The sequence below is a fragment of the Saccostrea cucullata genome, unplaced genomic scaffold (genome assembly GCF_032062105.1).
Source record: "Saccostrea cucullata isolate Sc308-1 unplaced genomic scaffold, CSIRO_AGI_Scuc_v1 ctg59, whole genome shotgun sequence".
Classification (NCBI taxonomy): Eukaryota; Metazoa; Mollusca; class Bivalvia; order Ostreida; family Ostreidae; genus Saccostrea; species Saccostrea cuccullata.
In genome coordinates this window covers 286305-304967 of record NW_026930547.1, presented here as the reverse complement: position 1 = coordinate 304967, position 18663 = coordinate 286305, and the positions used below count along the sequence as shown (strand labels likewise).

The window sequence follows — 18663 nt, the reverse complement described above, 5'->3', positions numbered from 1 at the left end:
TTAGAAGGACAAAGGATGTCGCACGTGTGTCTGGTATTGAGTATTCTACTTTACAGTGTTAAGTGAACGTGCACTATTGCTGCAATAGTCTTCAGTGAAACTCACTTTGTGAACTTAAGATCTATCATTTTTCTGTGAATTCCTATGATTAAATAATTGGCTTTCCTGGCTGTGTATGACGTCTTATATATTTATCCAGAGAGCATTGTTGTTAGGAAACGTGGAACAAAGCACTTCACGTTTTATGTTCAAGACTTTTCAACAAATGGGGAAAGCAAATATTTTAAGTCAAATAAAAATGATTTTAAAAAGCACCAGGAGCTAAAGAATATAATTGAAAAGGTTAGTTAACTTGACGTCACAGCTTGTGACTTTATTGGGAGAGCTCGCTGCACAAATTATAACCTTGAGTTGTGACACCGCATATTTATCAATGAAAATCCCTACTGATTATGATTATGAGTCGGATGACATCTTTGATTCGGAAGTGGATATGTCGACCAAGAAGCCAGGGAAGGTGAGAGATCACCACAAAATTCGGAGATGTTACAGCGAGGTAAGGTCGCCATGGAAACTCCAGTTATTGAAATAATACTTGATATACGATTTTCTTATCTGACTTGCCATTTAATGAAGTTCGCAGTAGGTAAACTCGATAAACTAGATATTGATCTTCAGCTATTAAGGAAATAAAAAAAATCTTAAGGGTATATTTTATGTCTTATTTTGTGTTTTCCTTGCTAAAGAGGAGAAAAACTAAGTATGGCTAGAGTATTTTTTGTATGTTTGTTCCTGTCAGTCACTGTCAAATGTTCTTCCTAGATATTAAATTTAGTCTCAGAATGTGGGTTTGTTAAGAACAAACACAAGGATAGTATTATGTTTATGTTTTTACCTTGGTACCCTCTGAACCTCGTGAGAGAGGTTTGGTTTTTCGTCCCTGAAATGTCTGGCATTATAAGAGTACCACACTTCTCCTGTCTGAGACAACAGAAGGTGGGAATCAAGTGCCAACCATTTAGTTCCTATATTCTTCTCTGCACTAATTGACATATCCATTGTAGTTGTGTGAAAAATAGAAAAAAATCATATAGGTTGTAGGTGTGTTGTATTCTATAAGAACCTTACTTGTGGTGGTACAACTAAATGCTGTGAGCACTGTTGAAGTGTAATGACAAAGGAACCTAGTGTTTGGATTAAATTCTTGTGTGAGACGCGGTATCAGTTTGTACAACCATTCTGGTCCAGAACAATTTAACAAGTGTCACAGAAGGTGTTTGATGAGTTTTTATGTTTTAATACTGCGTAATAATTAAGTATTTGAATTTTATGTTTTTAGAGTGTTTTTGTTGTGGTTTTGGTTATTTACTTGATGTCAGGTTGGAGGGAATACCTCCTCCATTCAAAATTATTTTAAGTCCATTTTATATACAGAACATGATTTTAATTTACCACACTTACTTCGCAGGTTTTTGTATGCATTTGCTAAATCTGTACTTAAATTCAGTAATTAAATTTCACAATCTGAAGCACAGGAAACATTATTTGGCAGGTAAAGGTGGCCATATTGGTCTTCTAGATTTTGATCCTGAAATGAATTGAATCATGCTTTGCACAAAAGTTAAAATGGCAGGAAGACTCGAATTCATTTCACAGATCTTAATTTTGAGTTGCAATGAGTGTACCGGTTTTCTTAGTAAATAAATCATTAATATGAATGAAATTGTAAAACTTGACTGAGGTGATCAGATGTAAGAGGTACAGATGATTTCTGTGATGTGCTCAGGAGCTTCTGTCTTCTATGGTATCCCTGGTAGTGATCAGAGTCAGGGGACAACTACCCTGTCTATTACAGTATCTAACACTGTGATCTCAAATACTTTGGATATCACAGTTGAAGTGATTTGGAAGTCCTGAGCTAACCAATCATTCTTATGATTTTTTTAACCTTGATATTTTGAATTCTGGGATACATGTATCTTGAGAGTTTTTTGTCCAATCGAGTGTGATATAACGAGGTTTGTCTAGGTATTACTTGGTTCTTGTTATTCTGTTTTGAGACCAAAAAAAATTGCCTTAATATTAAATGCTTCTAACTCTTAAGAAGGGAATGTTGTGGCTGAGTAGGAAAGTCTTGTAATGATATTATGACGTCTTTACATCATTGGTGATGGCTGTTAATGAAGCCACTCTAAGAAGCTTACAAGTGTCACTTTTAGAGCATTAGATATTATTTCTACTCTCTTTGTTAGTTCTCTTAAATACACACACATGAAATATAGAAGACCATGGGCTTAGAAGTAATAACGGCATATATTCTGCTGTGATTAGCATTATTAACTTTATTAGCTGATTAATTAATTATGAGAGTCTGGTACCTATTACAGCCAAGCATTTTGCGGAAGAATTAAAAAAAGGGGGGTTGTTGATCACCTCAAACTGCTCATAGCTCTCTCTTACCCATGACTTTTTGATCACAATCATAAAATTTCATAATCTGGAATGATCACGCCACATGTATGACGTCATTATAAACCAATGAGAGAAGTTGTTTATATTGAAATTGAAATTAGCCATAAACAACAATTATTACTTGGACTTGGATTGGAAAATGATAGGTTGCATAAAATGTTTTTTTTTTTCAACTGCTTTACTCACATTGGTCCATACTCTGGTGAGATACAAAACATTCTTGTCTTATACAACCAAGGCCAGAATGGGAGAGTATCATACATTTTGGCCATGCTTTGTGAACTGTGATTTGATAATGAAAGGCTGCATCAAATGTTTTTTTCTCTGATTGTGCTTTGCTCTCATTGGTCAATATTTTAATGAGTTACAAAATATTATCATCTCATGCAACCAGCTCAGTGGCCAGAATGGGAGAGTATCATACATTTTGGCCATGGTTTGCAATGTTGGGTGGGGGGGGGGGGGGGGGGGGGGGGGTCACACAGAGGCTGAACACAAACTGTATTATTAAAGTGGTTTAATTTAATAATGTTCTAACAAATTAGAACCCTAAGAAAAATATCTTGGCGTAATGTTTGTTACTTCGTTATTCTGACTTGTAAATTGGTAATTTACTGTCATTTGTAGAAATTTTTCTCCCAGTTTAGAGCAAGATGGTAATCTCATGTACTCTGATAATGCCTTACCAATAAGTTTAATCTTACTTTGAAATGTCATTGAATCTTTCATTCTGAAATTCTATAAGAACTGAAAAAAAGCCTAAGACTTCTTACAACAGAGAACAAAATAGATAGGTAGAGATGTGAGACGATTACCGCCAATCAATTGATATCTATTATGTTACAGGGCTCGGGCCTTTGAGAATGAATTGGTATTTACGTCATTAGAAATATTTAATGTTAAGAATCATGGCACAATGTGCTCTGTCTGTATACAGAAGTCAGTTCACTCAGTCAAGCATGCTTTCTTCATTTAATTCTTTATTTAATAAAGCACCTATCAGAAATGCGAATCGCTGAAGATATCTACATGTGCTCTACGGCCGACATTGACTTGTGCCGTGCCAAATGCTTTTTAGAGAGGAATGAAACGAAGTCACAGCCAAGATTCTGTTCAAGAGGTAGATAATTTTAATGCATTCACTGAGAGAGATTTTTCTTTGTACCAAAGGAAGCCCCTGTTCTTTGTAGAGATTATGTTTCAGTCTAACCTATTCTTAGTGCTGTCTCTCTCCAAGTTCTTTTTAGGGGGGAACATCTTAAGTACACCATTCAAGTATAATTGTAAAAAATATATTTGAACTGCTTTTACGAGGTTATGAAACAGGTAACTTTGAGTAGGTGAAATGACATGAGGCAGATGAACCAAAAATTGTGTGAAAAATCTTCTTATTTTTAAGCGGGTATGGTAAAATTCGGTCTGAATCTGTCATTAGATGTTTGGCGTATTTTGTCTTTAGTCTAAGGGCAAAGTCACGATATAGTCTGTGACAGCTCTTAATCACCTCGTTAGGTTTCAGTAATGGATCATTCTTTTCTTTCTGTTCCACTGCATTGATTTGTGAATTACTGCTTGATAAATTATTTAGCGAGAAATTATGGCCATGTGAGGTCAAGGTCAGAAGGTAGAGACATTGGTCACTCTAAAGAGTTCTAACTCTCTGTCTATACCCAGTATCCACAAAACCTTAATCAATCTGTTAAATTTTTGGAAGTTATAGATTTAGAGGGATAAAGAGATTTCTATAATTTAAATAGAGAGTGAAACACAGTAAAATAGAATTTGTTTCCTAAATCTTGACCATATTGGACAGTACTTGGGATTTTGATAACTGCTAGTCTGCTAGTTTTTGTTGTTGCAGAAAAACTATAGTGCTGTACTATAATTCACTAATTATTTTGTGACATCTTACATTAATGAGAATTTAATAATTTTAAAATTTTCAGGAATTTTGTTTTTCCTCTGAACATTTATAATTAGTACTGTAGGATTATATGTGAGAGAGAAATTTTCAGATGGTCTCACATAATTATATGGGAAAACATTTCTCGCCAATAAAATGTCGTTTACGTAATAGTTAGATCATATTAAGTAAAATTTTAGTGATTAAGAAGGGGCGGAGGGAGCGAAGCGACCGAGCCCCCTTCTTAATCACTAAAATTTTACTTAATATGATCTAACTTACTTAGAACCTATCGCGCTTTTTCATTGGCTAATAAATCAGCCCGCGGAGTTACTGCATAGACATAGAATCTTAACAATTAAGTGATCAACTTAATAGGAAATTTAGCAGCTGCTGATTGGAGGAAAAAGCGGGTTAGGTTCTAAAGAATGTTACAAATAAAATGAGGTTTTGTTCCTATATAGTTTCAGGGTGAAGAAAATGACTTGATGTTGCAAATAATTCATAGTTATTTTTTTCATCATTTTTCAATCATTTAGTGAATCAACTATATACTTAAGTAGAGCGTCCTTATAACTTTGTCCTTTCGTTTGTTTTTAATGAGATGAGTTTATCATTGTGTCAGTGAATTGTAGTGAGTCTTCCGTATTACGTATGTTTTTCCCCTCACATCAACTCCTCAGTCAGGAATAACTAACCATCATCTTAATTTACAAAAATTAAAATTATTATCTGAAAACTGTATGGATACTTTTTGCCAACTGTTTAACAGAAAATATCTAAAAATGGGCCTTATTTCTGAAATCCTGATTATGACGTATATGGAAGTAGATAAGTTTCTGTTGCAATTTGAGAGTGTACTTCATTCTATTATAAATTAGTAAACACTTATAAGATTCAAAGTTCACTCAGGTACAGACAGTTGATAAATATAGATACAGAGGTCAGTGGTTGTTAGTGATGCCTAATTGTCAGGGTTCCTCAGGAGCCAGTATAGAACACATGTGATTCCTTCTAGTGGTCTAGTGGAGAGTTGGCCAGATACTTGTATTGATTCCTATGGAAATGCAGGGTTCCTGTTTCTTCGATAAGGACATTCAGTCTTAATAGGCGGACATTAGCAATGTAAATGGAAGTCCATAAGAGAGACCCATGGTGGTCTTATTGAAGGCTTAGATTTCTAGTCCTCTAAAGGAATCTTCTCCACGGAATGACAATTACTACAAGCTTAGCTAAAATGTGACAGGTCTGCACCGTAGAGTAGGATTAGAGTTACACAGACCTGCAATAAATGAGAATTACTGTCCAGCGATTTAGCAGGGTATCTACCAGATGTCTCTGGACACTGCCTCAAGAGGGCACTCTACTGTGAATGTCCTCTATATGTACACCAAAACAGGATAATCAACCAAGGTCTTAGCAGTAAGACTTAACAGTCAGGTGTCATCATCTTTTTACCCCTTTGCATGATATCCAACTAAGACCAGTCTGATTTCAGGGTAAGATGGTTTTAGTTCAGGATGCCTTGCTTACATAGAAAGAAGGGTTTCAATCTAGAACCATCTTACTCCAAGTTAAGGATAGGGTGGGCATTGAGGCCTTGGTTTACTACTAGCTTAGTAGAGTATTCACATTATGTAAGCCCTCCTGCAGAGAATGAACTTATTTTATAATAACATGTTGATAGGTTGCAATCTGGTAGAAGACTTTTTTTGCCACAAGTATAGTGCATCAGTCTTATCATAGCTTTATTAGTCACTAGTGCTGCATTACAACATCTGAATTTTGTATATCTTTGTATTCTTAAGCATTTTAGCAAATGATTTACAGTGAAACAAAGTATATAATGTATGCATAAAAAATATACCTGAGATAGAAATTCAGGCGAATGTCAACGAGTGTATAGCAAGGATCCAGTGATAGTGTTTCATATGGCAAAGAGGCGGGGCTCAAGTCGTCTCATCATTGTCAACAATTTAAAATTGCTGATTTTATTAATTTCTTAACCAATGAGAATCTATTTGCCATTTAAGAGACGCTAGTTATGTAGTGTCGAGAATGCCACACTTTACTGATAGTCCAAGGATAACAGAGAATTGTACTAAGCAATGATTACAAGCTAGAAGCTTCTAAATAACTTTGGGGTGGTACACATTAGCTTTTATATCACAGTGTACCAGGTATTACCCAGAAGCTTCTCTTGGATGTGAAGAGTGAATACATTGTCTTAGTGCTCTTTTTCTGGCACTATGTGATAAATCTCATTCTTTCTGAGTTCCAAAAAAAAAAAAAACTGCTCTACTGGTAAATAGGCTGTTATTTTGCAGCTCTGTATAAATCATGATAAAACTTGAAATGAAAAATTTGGTACAGCTGTTGCTTATGGTGGGTTGGATACAGTATTGATAAGAGAGAGTGGCTGTATAGTGTTAAACTATGTAATGTGTTAATCCTACTCACTTGATTTCCCCCACACACTGACACAATATGACATCAAGTAATGCCCGTCACATCTTGACTTCAGTCACAGAAGTCATCAGATTAGTCCTAAGTCTCCTCTAAGAAACCACCTACATATTGTCAATCATGTGCCCCTATCACCAAACTGAAGTTTTTTTGTCTGATATATTGTCCAAATATAAATAATTCTTTTAAATTATTCATAGTATGTCATTTTAAACATTTATAATAACAAATGACAGATTTATATTGATATCAACAAGAATGTTGTGCATCTTTTATTTCATGTTGTGAATTCAGTGAAATGTATCTTTAAATTTTTTTTTATATTTTAATTGAAATTTTATACTGTTGTCACTTGTATAGATTACACATACTTTATACCCTTCCAGATTTCTTACTATCTTTCAGATAGAACAATAAAACTGTTCCTTTTTGGTTTTTCAGAGTTCCTCCAGTTTTGAGTCGGCTATTCTTGGTGAGGCTCACGGACTGATCACGGACATGTTGGCGGACCAGTCCCTGCCCCTGAACATCGTCAGTGGTCTCCGCACACTCAGTAATCTCCTGAAACCCCCGGAGAGCCACTCCTCCTTCCACAAAACCAGAGTGAGTCCGCTGGTCTCACTGACGGAATCTACCAACTATGGTTCTGACACGGAGGAAAACCCGTACACCGGGGAACGACCTTCAACCAAGGTCAATGTTCAAAGCACATTCTTAATCTTTACTGTAATATCCCTTAATTATTGCTAACTGTAAGAGAACATAAGTTAACTGTATGAGTACTTTTGAGTTTTCTTTGAAATCCGAAGTTGGCTGCGCACTTTGTTTGAGCAGAGTTTTAGTGCTTTAGGTATATATCTGTAAACCTTTAACAAAATACTGTATACAAAATATCTCATATTTTCTAAGAAATACACAGAGTTGTTGAAAGATTATTTTTCTTTACAAGCCAATGGGCTACAATACATTTACACAAATACAGTTAATTCTCGATAAACCGCCACCTTTTGTAATTCAGAAATCATGGCGGTATAACGAATTTGGCGATGAATTGAATTTTCCATCTTTTAGGAAATAAGCGTAAGTTATCGTTCTTAAAATACCATTTAGCGAATTCTTATTATCACATGTACATGTATATATAAGCATAATTTCTTGAAGTAATTTTTTTATGTACAATTTCGCTAAAACAAAATATTAAGTTATGAAATTAAGACAAGTACATGTGTAAAACGGGGCAAAAAAAAAATGCTGGGTCGATTGATATATTGCCTATAGTGCAAAAATTCGTTGTTTATGAAATCATTGTAAATGAAACGTTCACAATTTCTGACTTATAATTATTTTAAAAGCAAACTTTGCTGTTTTTATACAGTATCTAACAAGTGGGAAAAAAAAATTCCAATTCTTCAAGAAACTATTCAATAGTAGCTAGGTTACAAAATGTCTCATATTTTCTAAGAAATACACAAACAGAGTTGTCAAAAAATTGTTTTTCTTTACACGCCAACGGGCTACAATACATTTACTCAAATAACTGTTGTAAAGGTATCAAAATTCAAATTTTCCCTAAAGTAGGTGAACACATATAGATCAGTTGCAAAGTGGTGATTGCTTATGGGAAGAAACCAAGGAGTTCCTATCAAAATCCTGTAATGGTAATGAGAAGCAATAGGAGAAATAGAAAATACTAAGTAAATATACACATTTGATTTATGCAAGGTTTATATTACCAGAACAAAGATATAAATTACAACTTTCAATTAAGATAATTGTTAACCATCTCTTTAAAATTAATTTAATGAATTTTCTTTTTTTACTAAGGCAAATTGAATTTTTTTGATTGAATCTATAATACATTGTTATAGAATTTCTCTGATTTATATCCCAGCTGTTACACAGAAATAGGGAAAAGGAAAACTTTCTTCATTGAAATCTCAATTAAATGCATTAGCCCGCTGGGAAGAAGCAAATCGATATTGATATTTTATACTGCATCAGAACAGGCAATAAACCAAACTTCTTTATGACAAACGCTTCACTTCAATTACTGGATTGTAAATTTGAAACAAAAAAATTCTTGCACATAAACTTCCAGTGGAGATTATGCTTTGACGTTGTAGTTTGGTTTTGAAGGAGCTCAGTAATTGCATGTCTCACTGTGTGTTTTTTCTATGTGTTACAGGCAATTCTGCCCATTATGCTTATATGTCAGAATAAGTAAGCCCCATTTCCAGACATATCATAATGTCAAAAATTTATGTCCGTCATAAATTTCTGCTAGGTTAAGAAACTGTACATTTTAATAAGGGTTGGAGACATGAAATACATGCAGGAATTTGTAGTGGTGTAAGTTGGTTGTCATGTTTTTATGTTTGATTGCTGCAAATCTTTGATTTACTGTTGCGGGACAACATTGTTAAAATGGATAGGGCATGCATTTAAGTCACGCAAAAAAAAATTGACCTAGTAGCTCAATAATAAACCTGACTCAGTGAAATGGTCAATTATCGTTGACAATTCTTCAGTGCTCATTAAAATTCAAATTATTTTCCTCAATGCTGTATTATCATAAACAAGATTTTAATGATTTTGTAATTGTCAGTGTTATACCTGATTTAAGGAAGCTCTTTGATAATTGGTGAAAACATTTGGAGTGTATAATTGATAGGAGATGTGTAGAAGAGATAGAATGAAATGCACCTTATCAGCTAACTGTTAAATAGAGAACATGTACTTTAAGCAAATGCTTTTCACGGAATTTCCATTGATATATTTTTTCTGTTTCTCTGTAGGAGTTTATGAAAACTGCATGAAAGAAAAAAAACAATTTTTTTGGCAACCACCCCACACACGAATCTCCCTCCCATCTCTATTTAGATCTGATCTTTGTTAATCAACAGTCACGACTTTATCCTATGAAGTTTCATTTCAATTTCTTCTCTCCATCATTGCTATGGTTATGTTACTATGCCATTGACCTAGTTCTGAAAGAAGATGAGTGATAACCATTACTGTTTCATCTGCAAAAACATGTCTGATGGCTTGCCTGTACTCTAATAAGGGGGCATGATAAATATGACAGAATCTTGATATCATTCTGATATCACCCTTATAAATCAGATATTAAGAGAGAAAGAAAGAGAGGGGAGAGAGAAAGATGGGTTAAATATGTTTCATTTCAAGATTATCATGATTAGGTGCAGATCCTTTATCATAATGTAAGACAAATTTTGTTCAGTGTTTACAATTTCCTATGTATTTTGATATTTTAAAGATGTTACACAAACTTTTTGAGTAATATTTGGCATTGATTTTTGAAGAGTTCAGTGTATCTGAGACATAGGAAGTAAAGCCAAGGAATTGTTATGTTTAGTCAGTATTAACAAATGTTTTATCGTATATAGACCTGTTGTGTGAGAAGCTGATGTAATGATTTGTTTTTGTCCCTTTTCAGAAGTCCAGGCGGAGCCTACCCCCCAGTCTGATCCGTAGGATGTCCACCAGCACGTGGACTACCACCACCTCAGCTACGGGCATGCCCACGTTAGAGCTAGAGCCATGTAGGATCCGCAGCTCCAGCTTCCGTCACAACCGGGATGGAACACCGGGATCCAGTCCCGTCGGGAGTCGCAGCAACTCCCCGTCTCCAAGCTCTCCAACTGTGGTCCTATCAATTCCCAAATCCCGATCCTTCTCACTGGTCACTCCCACTCCCATCGGAGGATCGCATCCCAAGCGACCGACGAGGAAGAGTGTCACTTCTAACATGGGGACTGAAGTAAGTGGCATCTCCAAATCATCAGATTACAAACAACTCAGTCCATTGGTTAAAGATGAACTGGATTATGCTCAGGAAAAGGGGGACAAAAGGTCCACTAATTCGGCTTCATTTCGCAGAATTAATATGACTTCTGATTACGAGAGTAATGACTCCCCTAATTCTAGTGACCATAGTGATAATGTGACTGCTTATGATGAAGTGGCGGGGTCACCCCCTAAGAAGGTTATTTATAGCCATGGGACTACGTCTAGTTCACAAAAGTCATGGGTAAGTCTGTGGCCATGTTCACTGTATCTCTGTCTCTGTACTCAGGAGCACTCTGCATTACCTGCTTGCTGATCAAGTTCACATTCATTCCACTCTCATAAAAAATACTTGTTTGGATCAAAAACTGTCTACATTTGCATAAGAAACAGAAATGCTTCAAATTCACAAGATATACAATTTATAACTAGAAGCTTTATTTTATTCTTATTTAAGAAAATATATTTTGAGAAAAAAAATGCTCAGTAGCGGAAAAATGGAGCTCATTTTTGAAGTACTTTTATCATTCCTACCATCTGAATGAATGATTGAATGATTTGTAATGTAAATACATTCAGGTAAATGCTACAAGCAGTGGAATGAATGACAGAACTTGTGTATTTGTACCTGGTCTCTTTTAACTGTCAGCTTAGGAGCAGAAACAACTAATTCTGATGCAGATGAATGAAGTTTGTCCTCCTTAGTCCTGAGTAACAAGTCACCCAAACTCTAACCCTCACCCCTTCTTTCTCTGTCATTTCCTCTGCATCATTATTGGGTCAGCCAGTTTGCTTTCTTTTAATCTCTTGCTAGAGCTATACATTACGTAGTTTTGTAGTATACACTTGATGTCCAATGTAGATTTAGAAAGAGAGCATGTCGGTGTTATAAGAGTTTTTAAAATCTCTCAGCTTGTTTTTGGTGCCTGGGAACAGGATCCTTTGATAATATCAAGGGCAGAGGGATTCTTGAGCATGACAAGGTGGTCATCTGTGCTAAAAAGAATTTCATTTAGTCAGATATCAATGTGGTACAGGCATCTTGTTGTGAAGACAACATGTTTATGTACCTCGAAACATGTAAACAAAATTATTGGCATATTCTGATAGATACCATCATATAAACACAGGAAAATAGTTGTCACAACATTTAGTTATTAAATGAAGAATGAGGAGAATTATAAACAAAATCATTATAGATATTCCAACATTGCTGAAGATGGATTCAATCAGTGGTCCACATTATCAAGTGCAGCCCCCTACACCCTAATACCAGTACTTGATCTAGTGTTGTAAATCTATGTGAAGGGCCCTGGTGACATAACACCAGCAGTTGATTAAACATCGTAAAACCTCGACATACCTCACACTGATATTACATAGAGATCGATGATGGAATCTGGGGCTAGCTGAGAGTTTGTTTGTGTCTTTGCCAAGTGTTTTGTTTATCTGTTTGTTGGTACTAGCAGTAGCATCTGATTACACAAACACCAAAAAAATATGACAATGTTCAATGATTTTATAATCAATAATGGGTAGGTTAAAAAGGAGGATGGGACACAGAAACCATGTGTCAAATGTATACATGGCTCTTTATAGCAAAAAAACTGATCTTCATATGAGAACGTGGAAAAGAGTAGAAAGATACTGACAATTAGAAGATTTTAAAAACATAGAGATTATGTAATGACTGTTCCTAAATCCTTGTGAATTTGAATGTAAGCTGAGGAAGTTCTGTGGGCGGAGAGCTGACAGAGAAGACTTAACACCAAACGATGATCATATCATCACATAGGGAGCTGCCGTTAGCTCAGGATTTATCGCTTCCTGAGATAAGGCAGGTATAAGCTATAGTAATGTGTAAGGGTGAATAATCGACTCTCGTTAATTAATATCTCCAAAAAAATTAAAAAGGTAGCCACCAGGAACGGATACTATTGCAAAGCGGAAATGATCAGGTGAAAGACACACGACACATACATACTGTTGGAGGGATGAAGTGGGGTTCTGGGGTGATGTTGTCAGGGTTAGATTTGTCCTGGCCAAGGGTAATCCAGCAATGATGGATTATAGGATTGTATGTTGTTCAATATTTATCTCTTTTATCATGATTATCTAGTAGAAATGGAATAATGGAGTGAAAAATTACCCCAAAAAACCTATCCTTCCTTTTCTGTAGAAGTTAATGATAGATAATTATTGGGTGTTACTATTGGATGCTGAGGGCACTACAACAAACAATTTCCAATGCAAACAGTCAAGTTAAGTCGTGTCACAGAAAAGATTTATAAGACCTCAAGAACTGAAGTTAATTTCTGCTAATCTACACTGAGTCCTCTCTTCCAAATAAAGATTCATGACCCTGATTGTAGTTAGTATGTAGAGCATGCTGTGATGATTCCAGTCAGAGTGCAGTATCTGATATTGTACTTTCAGTCAATAGATGATGACAATCTACATTCCGCATACAGTATAATTTGATGATGACAGACCTTATAGGCATTTGTCCTCATTATGTTAAGGGGTCAGTATTCTAGGAAAGCTGAGTGCAAAAAACATTGATATGCAGACCTGAGAGTTATATTGCCAAAATAAAAACTGTGAACAGGAGCTGAGTGTCATCTGCTGAGACATTTATAAACGAGACTGAGGCAGTGGTTACAGTCTGGTGTAGAACATGAGAAATGAGTGATTCTGTATGACCTAGTGCTGGAACCTGAAGGGGGGACCGTGATTCAGTGATGAGGGGTCATCTAAGATCACCATCTACAAAGACTTACAAACGAGGTGTCTGCCCCCAAACAAAGATATAAGTAATAAAAGCAATCACCTTGCAACATTTAATGGATTAAAACAATCCCCTTGCAACCTGCTTACTAAATTAAGATGACTTGTCAAGACTTGGTGAAGTGTTTGCTGGTTATATAAATAACTTCAAGTGTTTAAAGATTTCATTCATGTGAAGGGTCACCTACCTGTCAGAGTTTTACAATGCATAAAGCGTTATTAATTCCAGTAAACAAGCGGAAATCAAAAATATAGGAAGTCCCAAGGACTTAACCACAACATACGCAAGAGCTGCTTATTTGAGGACCTGGTGAAAAAGGAGAGCTACAATGTTTTCTGTGAACTAATTGATTTCATTGTGTAACAAGTGTTATACATGTGGACTGTTCATTCCATGACAGTTTGAAACAAGACAGATAAATACCTGCATAGAATCATGGCATTACGAGAAAAACAGTTGTTATTTTGTGACTGGATTAAAAAGCTAAAAATTTGGTGTTGTAGGAAACAGGAGAGAAACAAGGTATTGCAATCCTGAATTGAATTTTGCATCAAGTGATCTGCTGTTGGAAATTATCATTGTTTCTAATATAGCTGTTTTCATTTTTTTTTTCATTGACCGACTTCATTTTCTCAATGAATTATGTATGCAGAAAGAAGCAAAAAAATTTCATTATTTTTTTCTCATTGGTCAGTCATTTTTTTTTATCATTCAGTCACTTAAGGAATTTTTTTTATCCAAGCTGATTTACACTTTGGAGTAAACATTTGCATTATTTTATCTCCTTTAGTTGATTGTAAAAAAAAAAAAAAGGGAACAAAAAATTAATTACACAAAAGTAATTACTAAGCAGTTGATGGACGAGAGTGGGGATTTTTTTTTCATAGTAATCTTACAGGGATAGGTTTTAATTCCTGACGTCAGCCTCTGACACTGTATCAACATCAGAAAACGAGGCTCTTCACCTCCTCTTTGTCTCCAGTCTTTGTCATTAAGTCCTCATCTCACAGACGGCACCAGCTAAGGGACGTCCATGTTGCTCCAGATTCGTCACCGCCCAAACTGCCGGCTGTCTAGCGGGTCATTAACCTCTGCAACCACACAAAAATTAGGTGCTGTGCATTGCCAGAATTGAAGAGCTTGTTGACATTTTATATATATTTATAGATAATTTTTTTCATTACATTTGAGCAGTGTTGGTTGCTGGTTATGATGTTCAGTCTCTGACACCATTGACCTTATATCTCGAAAGTTCACACTGATCTTTGACCATTTATAGAAAGATGCTGAGGTTTCTGTTCTGTCATACAAGAGTTTTGTGGTTCTGGGGAGGTAGCTTTTGAATGCTGATAATGTTTGTTTGTTTGAAGTTTTTATCCATAAGAACATTGTTGTTCACACCTTGGCCATTCCTTGATTTATTTGATTAAACAGTCAGGTGCTTTGATTAGAAAAAAATAAATATGTTTACCATTGTCAAGATCTGTGATTTGCTGGTAATCAGCTGTGAATTTACCTTCCAGGGTTTCTATCTATATTTGTGAAGCACACATAATTGCTTTGTCTTGATTCAGCTTTCCATTCGTGTCTATAGAATCAGTAGCATGTTTTGCATGAAGAGTAGCATCGTAGTAGGTCTATTTTCAGTCTAGCTCCTAAGATTTTGTTTACACTTTTTCCCTGTTGATGACAAAAAAGTTTTTAAGATTAAAAGTTCTCTGAGAAAATAAAATGTTGGAGGCTTTGGGAAATGCAGAGGTTCCATGGACCCATAACAGGAAGGTCTAGGCTTGACTACCAAATATACAAAAGTTGCTTATTTAGTGAAACTAGAATCAATTCTAGACTTTCACTTGAAGGACAAGAGCTCTGGATGAATCGAATCCCTCCTCGGATGATCTATATAATAGACAGGTTTTGTCGAGTTGATGAGCAACTCAAAGTTACTCAGTAGCACCATGGCTATTGATGTTGCTATAGCTATTGAGAACTGAAAATAACGTATTCTTATGGCTGATTGCAAACAAAAGGTAGAGATTCTGTAGTTCTAGGGGGGGGGGGAATCACTGTGTTCAGTACGCCTTACTCCAATGCTCTTGATGGTATAATATCATTGAATCACATTGTATGTGATAATATAAATGTTAGACATAGGAACTAATAAAAACTATTGTATTAAATTGTTCTAACATGTTCACTTCCCATATTTATTCACCTGCAAAGGACAAAATACAATACCTTTTATCTCCATTAATTTAATTAATTTACTGGTTTTTCTATAATTTCTCAAAAATTGATAACCACTTTTATATACTGGTATTTGATTTTTTTGAAATGAGAAAATGTTTCTTGGATGTGAAAGTTACGATATTGATTTTATTTCAAGGATAATTTGATTCAAGTATACTTTTCCCCTTTTTTCTTTGTGAGCATTTAAAAACTGATGGTTTTACGTCATAGCGTGAATTATGACACTGTGACCCCCTTGTCTTCCTCGATACTTGATGGTACTACTACACTAGTACAAGTACTGAGTTATTGTTTTATTCATTGTAGGTTATACTCGACAGACGTCTGAAGGAAAATGTGGACATGGCGGAGGATGCAGACGAAGAGGACGAGAGCGAACTAACGGCAGAGGAAGTGGACGGCAAAACTTCCGTCACGTCGCCCAACGCCAATAGTGTCAATCTTCCGTGGGAAATCGAAAATATTGACGATTGTGAACTTTTACATATACACAGACTTAATGAATGGGATTACCCCATTTTTGACTTAGCAAATCAATGTAGTGATACTATTCTTAGCAAGGTGAGTTTTCATTTGTATACGTGAGTTCTTTTGATGATTATAGTTCTTTGTTTCTTTAAAATGTTGATCACTCAGAACATTGAAAAATCTTTAAATTTGAAAAATTAATTGTCTTGAAAATCAACAAAGCACAACCAGTGCCGATTTTTGATTGAGTAGAGTACATGAATTTGGATTTGTTGACTATCCTGGGAAAAATAAATGTCAGATGTCAGCCTCTAATAAACATGATAAAAGTAACTTTTAGTAAACAATTGGTAAATTTTGTATAAAGTTGTGATAATGTGTAAAGTTTGCCTTGACAGGTTGGGTATAAATTATTTCTGGAGGTGGGATTATTTGAGACATTCCGGATTCCTGTAGCACCCTTTTTACATTACTTCCATGCATTAGAAAAAGGATATCGAGATAAACCATGTGAGTACACTAGTGTGGACTGTGGTATACAGGAAATAGTCATGATGCAATGTTAGCATTTCACAACCATTGGAGCCCCAACATTTTATTTATTGTTGGTCAACTTAAGAAAGGAAAAATTATTTACTATACTTATATTTAACTAAGTTTCTAGTTGATTTGACAAACTGTGCAGTATAATTATATGTATATATTTACTATATATCAATAACTTTATTTGGAGGTTCTAGATCATTGAAGGGTTTACCTATATAAATGTATGTTTTTTACAGATCATAATCGAATACATGCCACAGATGTGTTACACGGGGTGTTCTACCTCACCACCCAGCCCATCCCGGGCTTCACCCAGGTCAACACCAGTACTAACATGTTCTCACGCAACGGGTCATCCAGCGATTCAGGTACTTACTCAGGTGAAGATCTAATCTCTACTACCATTAAAACAGGGGGAGGGGGTGTAAGGTACCATTCAGGTACTTACTGAGGTGAAGATCTAATCTCTACTACCATTAAAAGCAGGGGGAGGGGATGTAAGGTACCATTCAGGTACTTACTGAGGTGAAGATCTAATCTCTGCTACCATTAAAACAGGGGGGAGGGGTGTAAGGTACGATTCAGGTACTTACTCAGGTGAAGATCTAAACTCTATTACCATTAAAAAATAGGGGGGGTGGGGGAGTATAAGGTGGTAGCTCTAAAATATATTTGAAACGTTTATCCATTATGTTGCATTTTTTTAGTATTCATTGAAGATTAACTTCACATACTCTGGATATTTATTTTAACAGTGTATACTGTGTGATGTAATTCTTATCTGGAAAGTTATTGTAGGAGTGGATATATATCTTATTCTCTACAGTTTTATTGCTAGCTTAAGCTTAGGTTTTGGTGCTAGATTCAGCCCTGTAACTAAAACAGATTTCATTTCTACATGTAATATTTCATCAAAATGAATCTGAAAAATAGTTTTATTATCCCTGTCTTTTGACTTTTTCCCTTCGTCTGATAAATTTTGCCTGAATTGTTGTAGTCAGAAATATTCGGATTATTTTGCTGGAATCTGTCTGCGATGATTTCCTGATAAGTTATCTCTTAAACTGGCTACTTGTAATTTCATGACAAGTAAACTCAGGAATATTTCTGTGATTGGTTTGTAAAAAAGAATGCAAACACTGGTGCTATGTTTTTATTTTGAAGTTGTTTTGGGAGAAAAATTGAATGAAAAAAATTGAGATTTGTCAAGTGCTGAGAATGATTAAATATATTAGGCATTTTCTGAAGTTTGCTGAATTAGCTGTCAAAATCTGACTATCTACCAAAGTAATGTACCCCTTGCACTTGCCACAAAAAAGAACAGTCTTTGCTGGAACCATTGAGAATTCACAGATAACACTTGATAGATATATATTCTTTTTAGTTTGTGCCACATAAAGTGGTGTACTTTTGTTATAATTAGAAATAGATGTTTTTGTTTGATTCTCAGCACAAGTCTTGTTCTCTTCCAACTTCTTCAGACATATACATGGTTATGAGAGATATAGACGTTCAGCTGTAGATTTGATATTCTTAGTACCATCAGATTCTCTCTGCTACTCCTGTGGAATATTGATGTCTTTATTCTTGTTTGAACTGATTAATGATTTGAGAAAAGCCAATAGTGATGACAAAGAAATCTTAAATTTATCCTGAAATAACTTATCTCACTCTATAAGCTTCACATTTCATATAGTTTGGCAAATGTTTCCATCCTAGTTCAGCATTTTAGATGCCAGCTTTCTTCATGGACCACAAGGAATTGGCTGATACGCCCAGCCAATCCTTCAACAAAAAAGTCATCTTCCAAAGGAATGAATTTAATATCATTGAGAAAAAAACTTGGGTCTCACATGATTGAATGACCAATTATAAGCTAATTGATTGGTTGTCATTGACCCCAGTGCTTTACATCTATTGGTTTATTGACAAAAAATGATTGAAGTCTGATTGCCGTTCTCCT

The 18663-nt window shown here is 35.3% G+C and overlaps 1 protein-coding gene across 1 annotated transcript in view; it reads left to right on the top strand.

Annotated features, from left to right (window-relative positions):
• LOC134228989 (cGMP-inhibited 3',5'-cyclic phosphodiesterase 3A-like) overlaps positions 1-18663 on the top strand; it is an 89612-nt gene that overhangs the window by 61347 nt on the left and 9602 nt on the right. Inside the window, exons 3-7 of the mRNA XM_062710698.1 lie at positions 7283-7534; positions 10299-10892; positions 15993-16247; positions 16553-16664; positions 16937-17080. Of these exons, the coding sequence (XP_062566682.1) occupies positions 7283-7534; positions 10299-10892; positions 15993-16247; positions 16553-16664; positions 16937-17080 (1357 nt within the window). The remainder of the gene's footprint in view (positions 1-7282; positions 7535-10298; positions 10893-15992; positions 16248-16552; positions 16665-16936; positions 17081-18663) is intronic.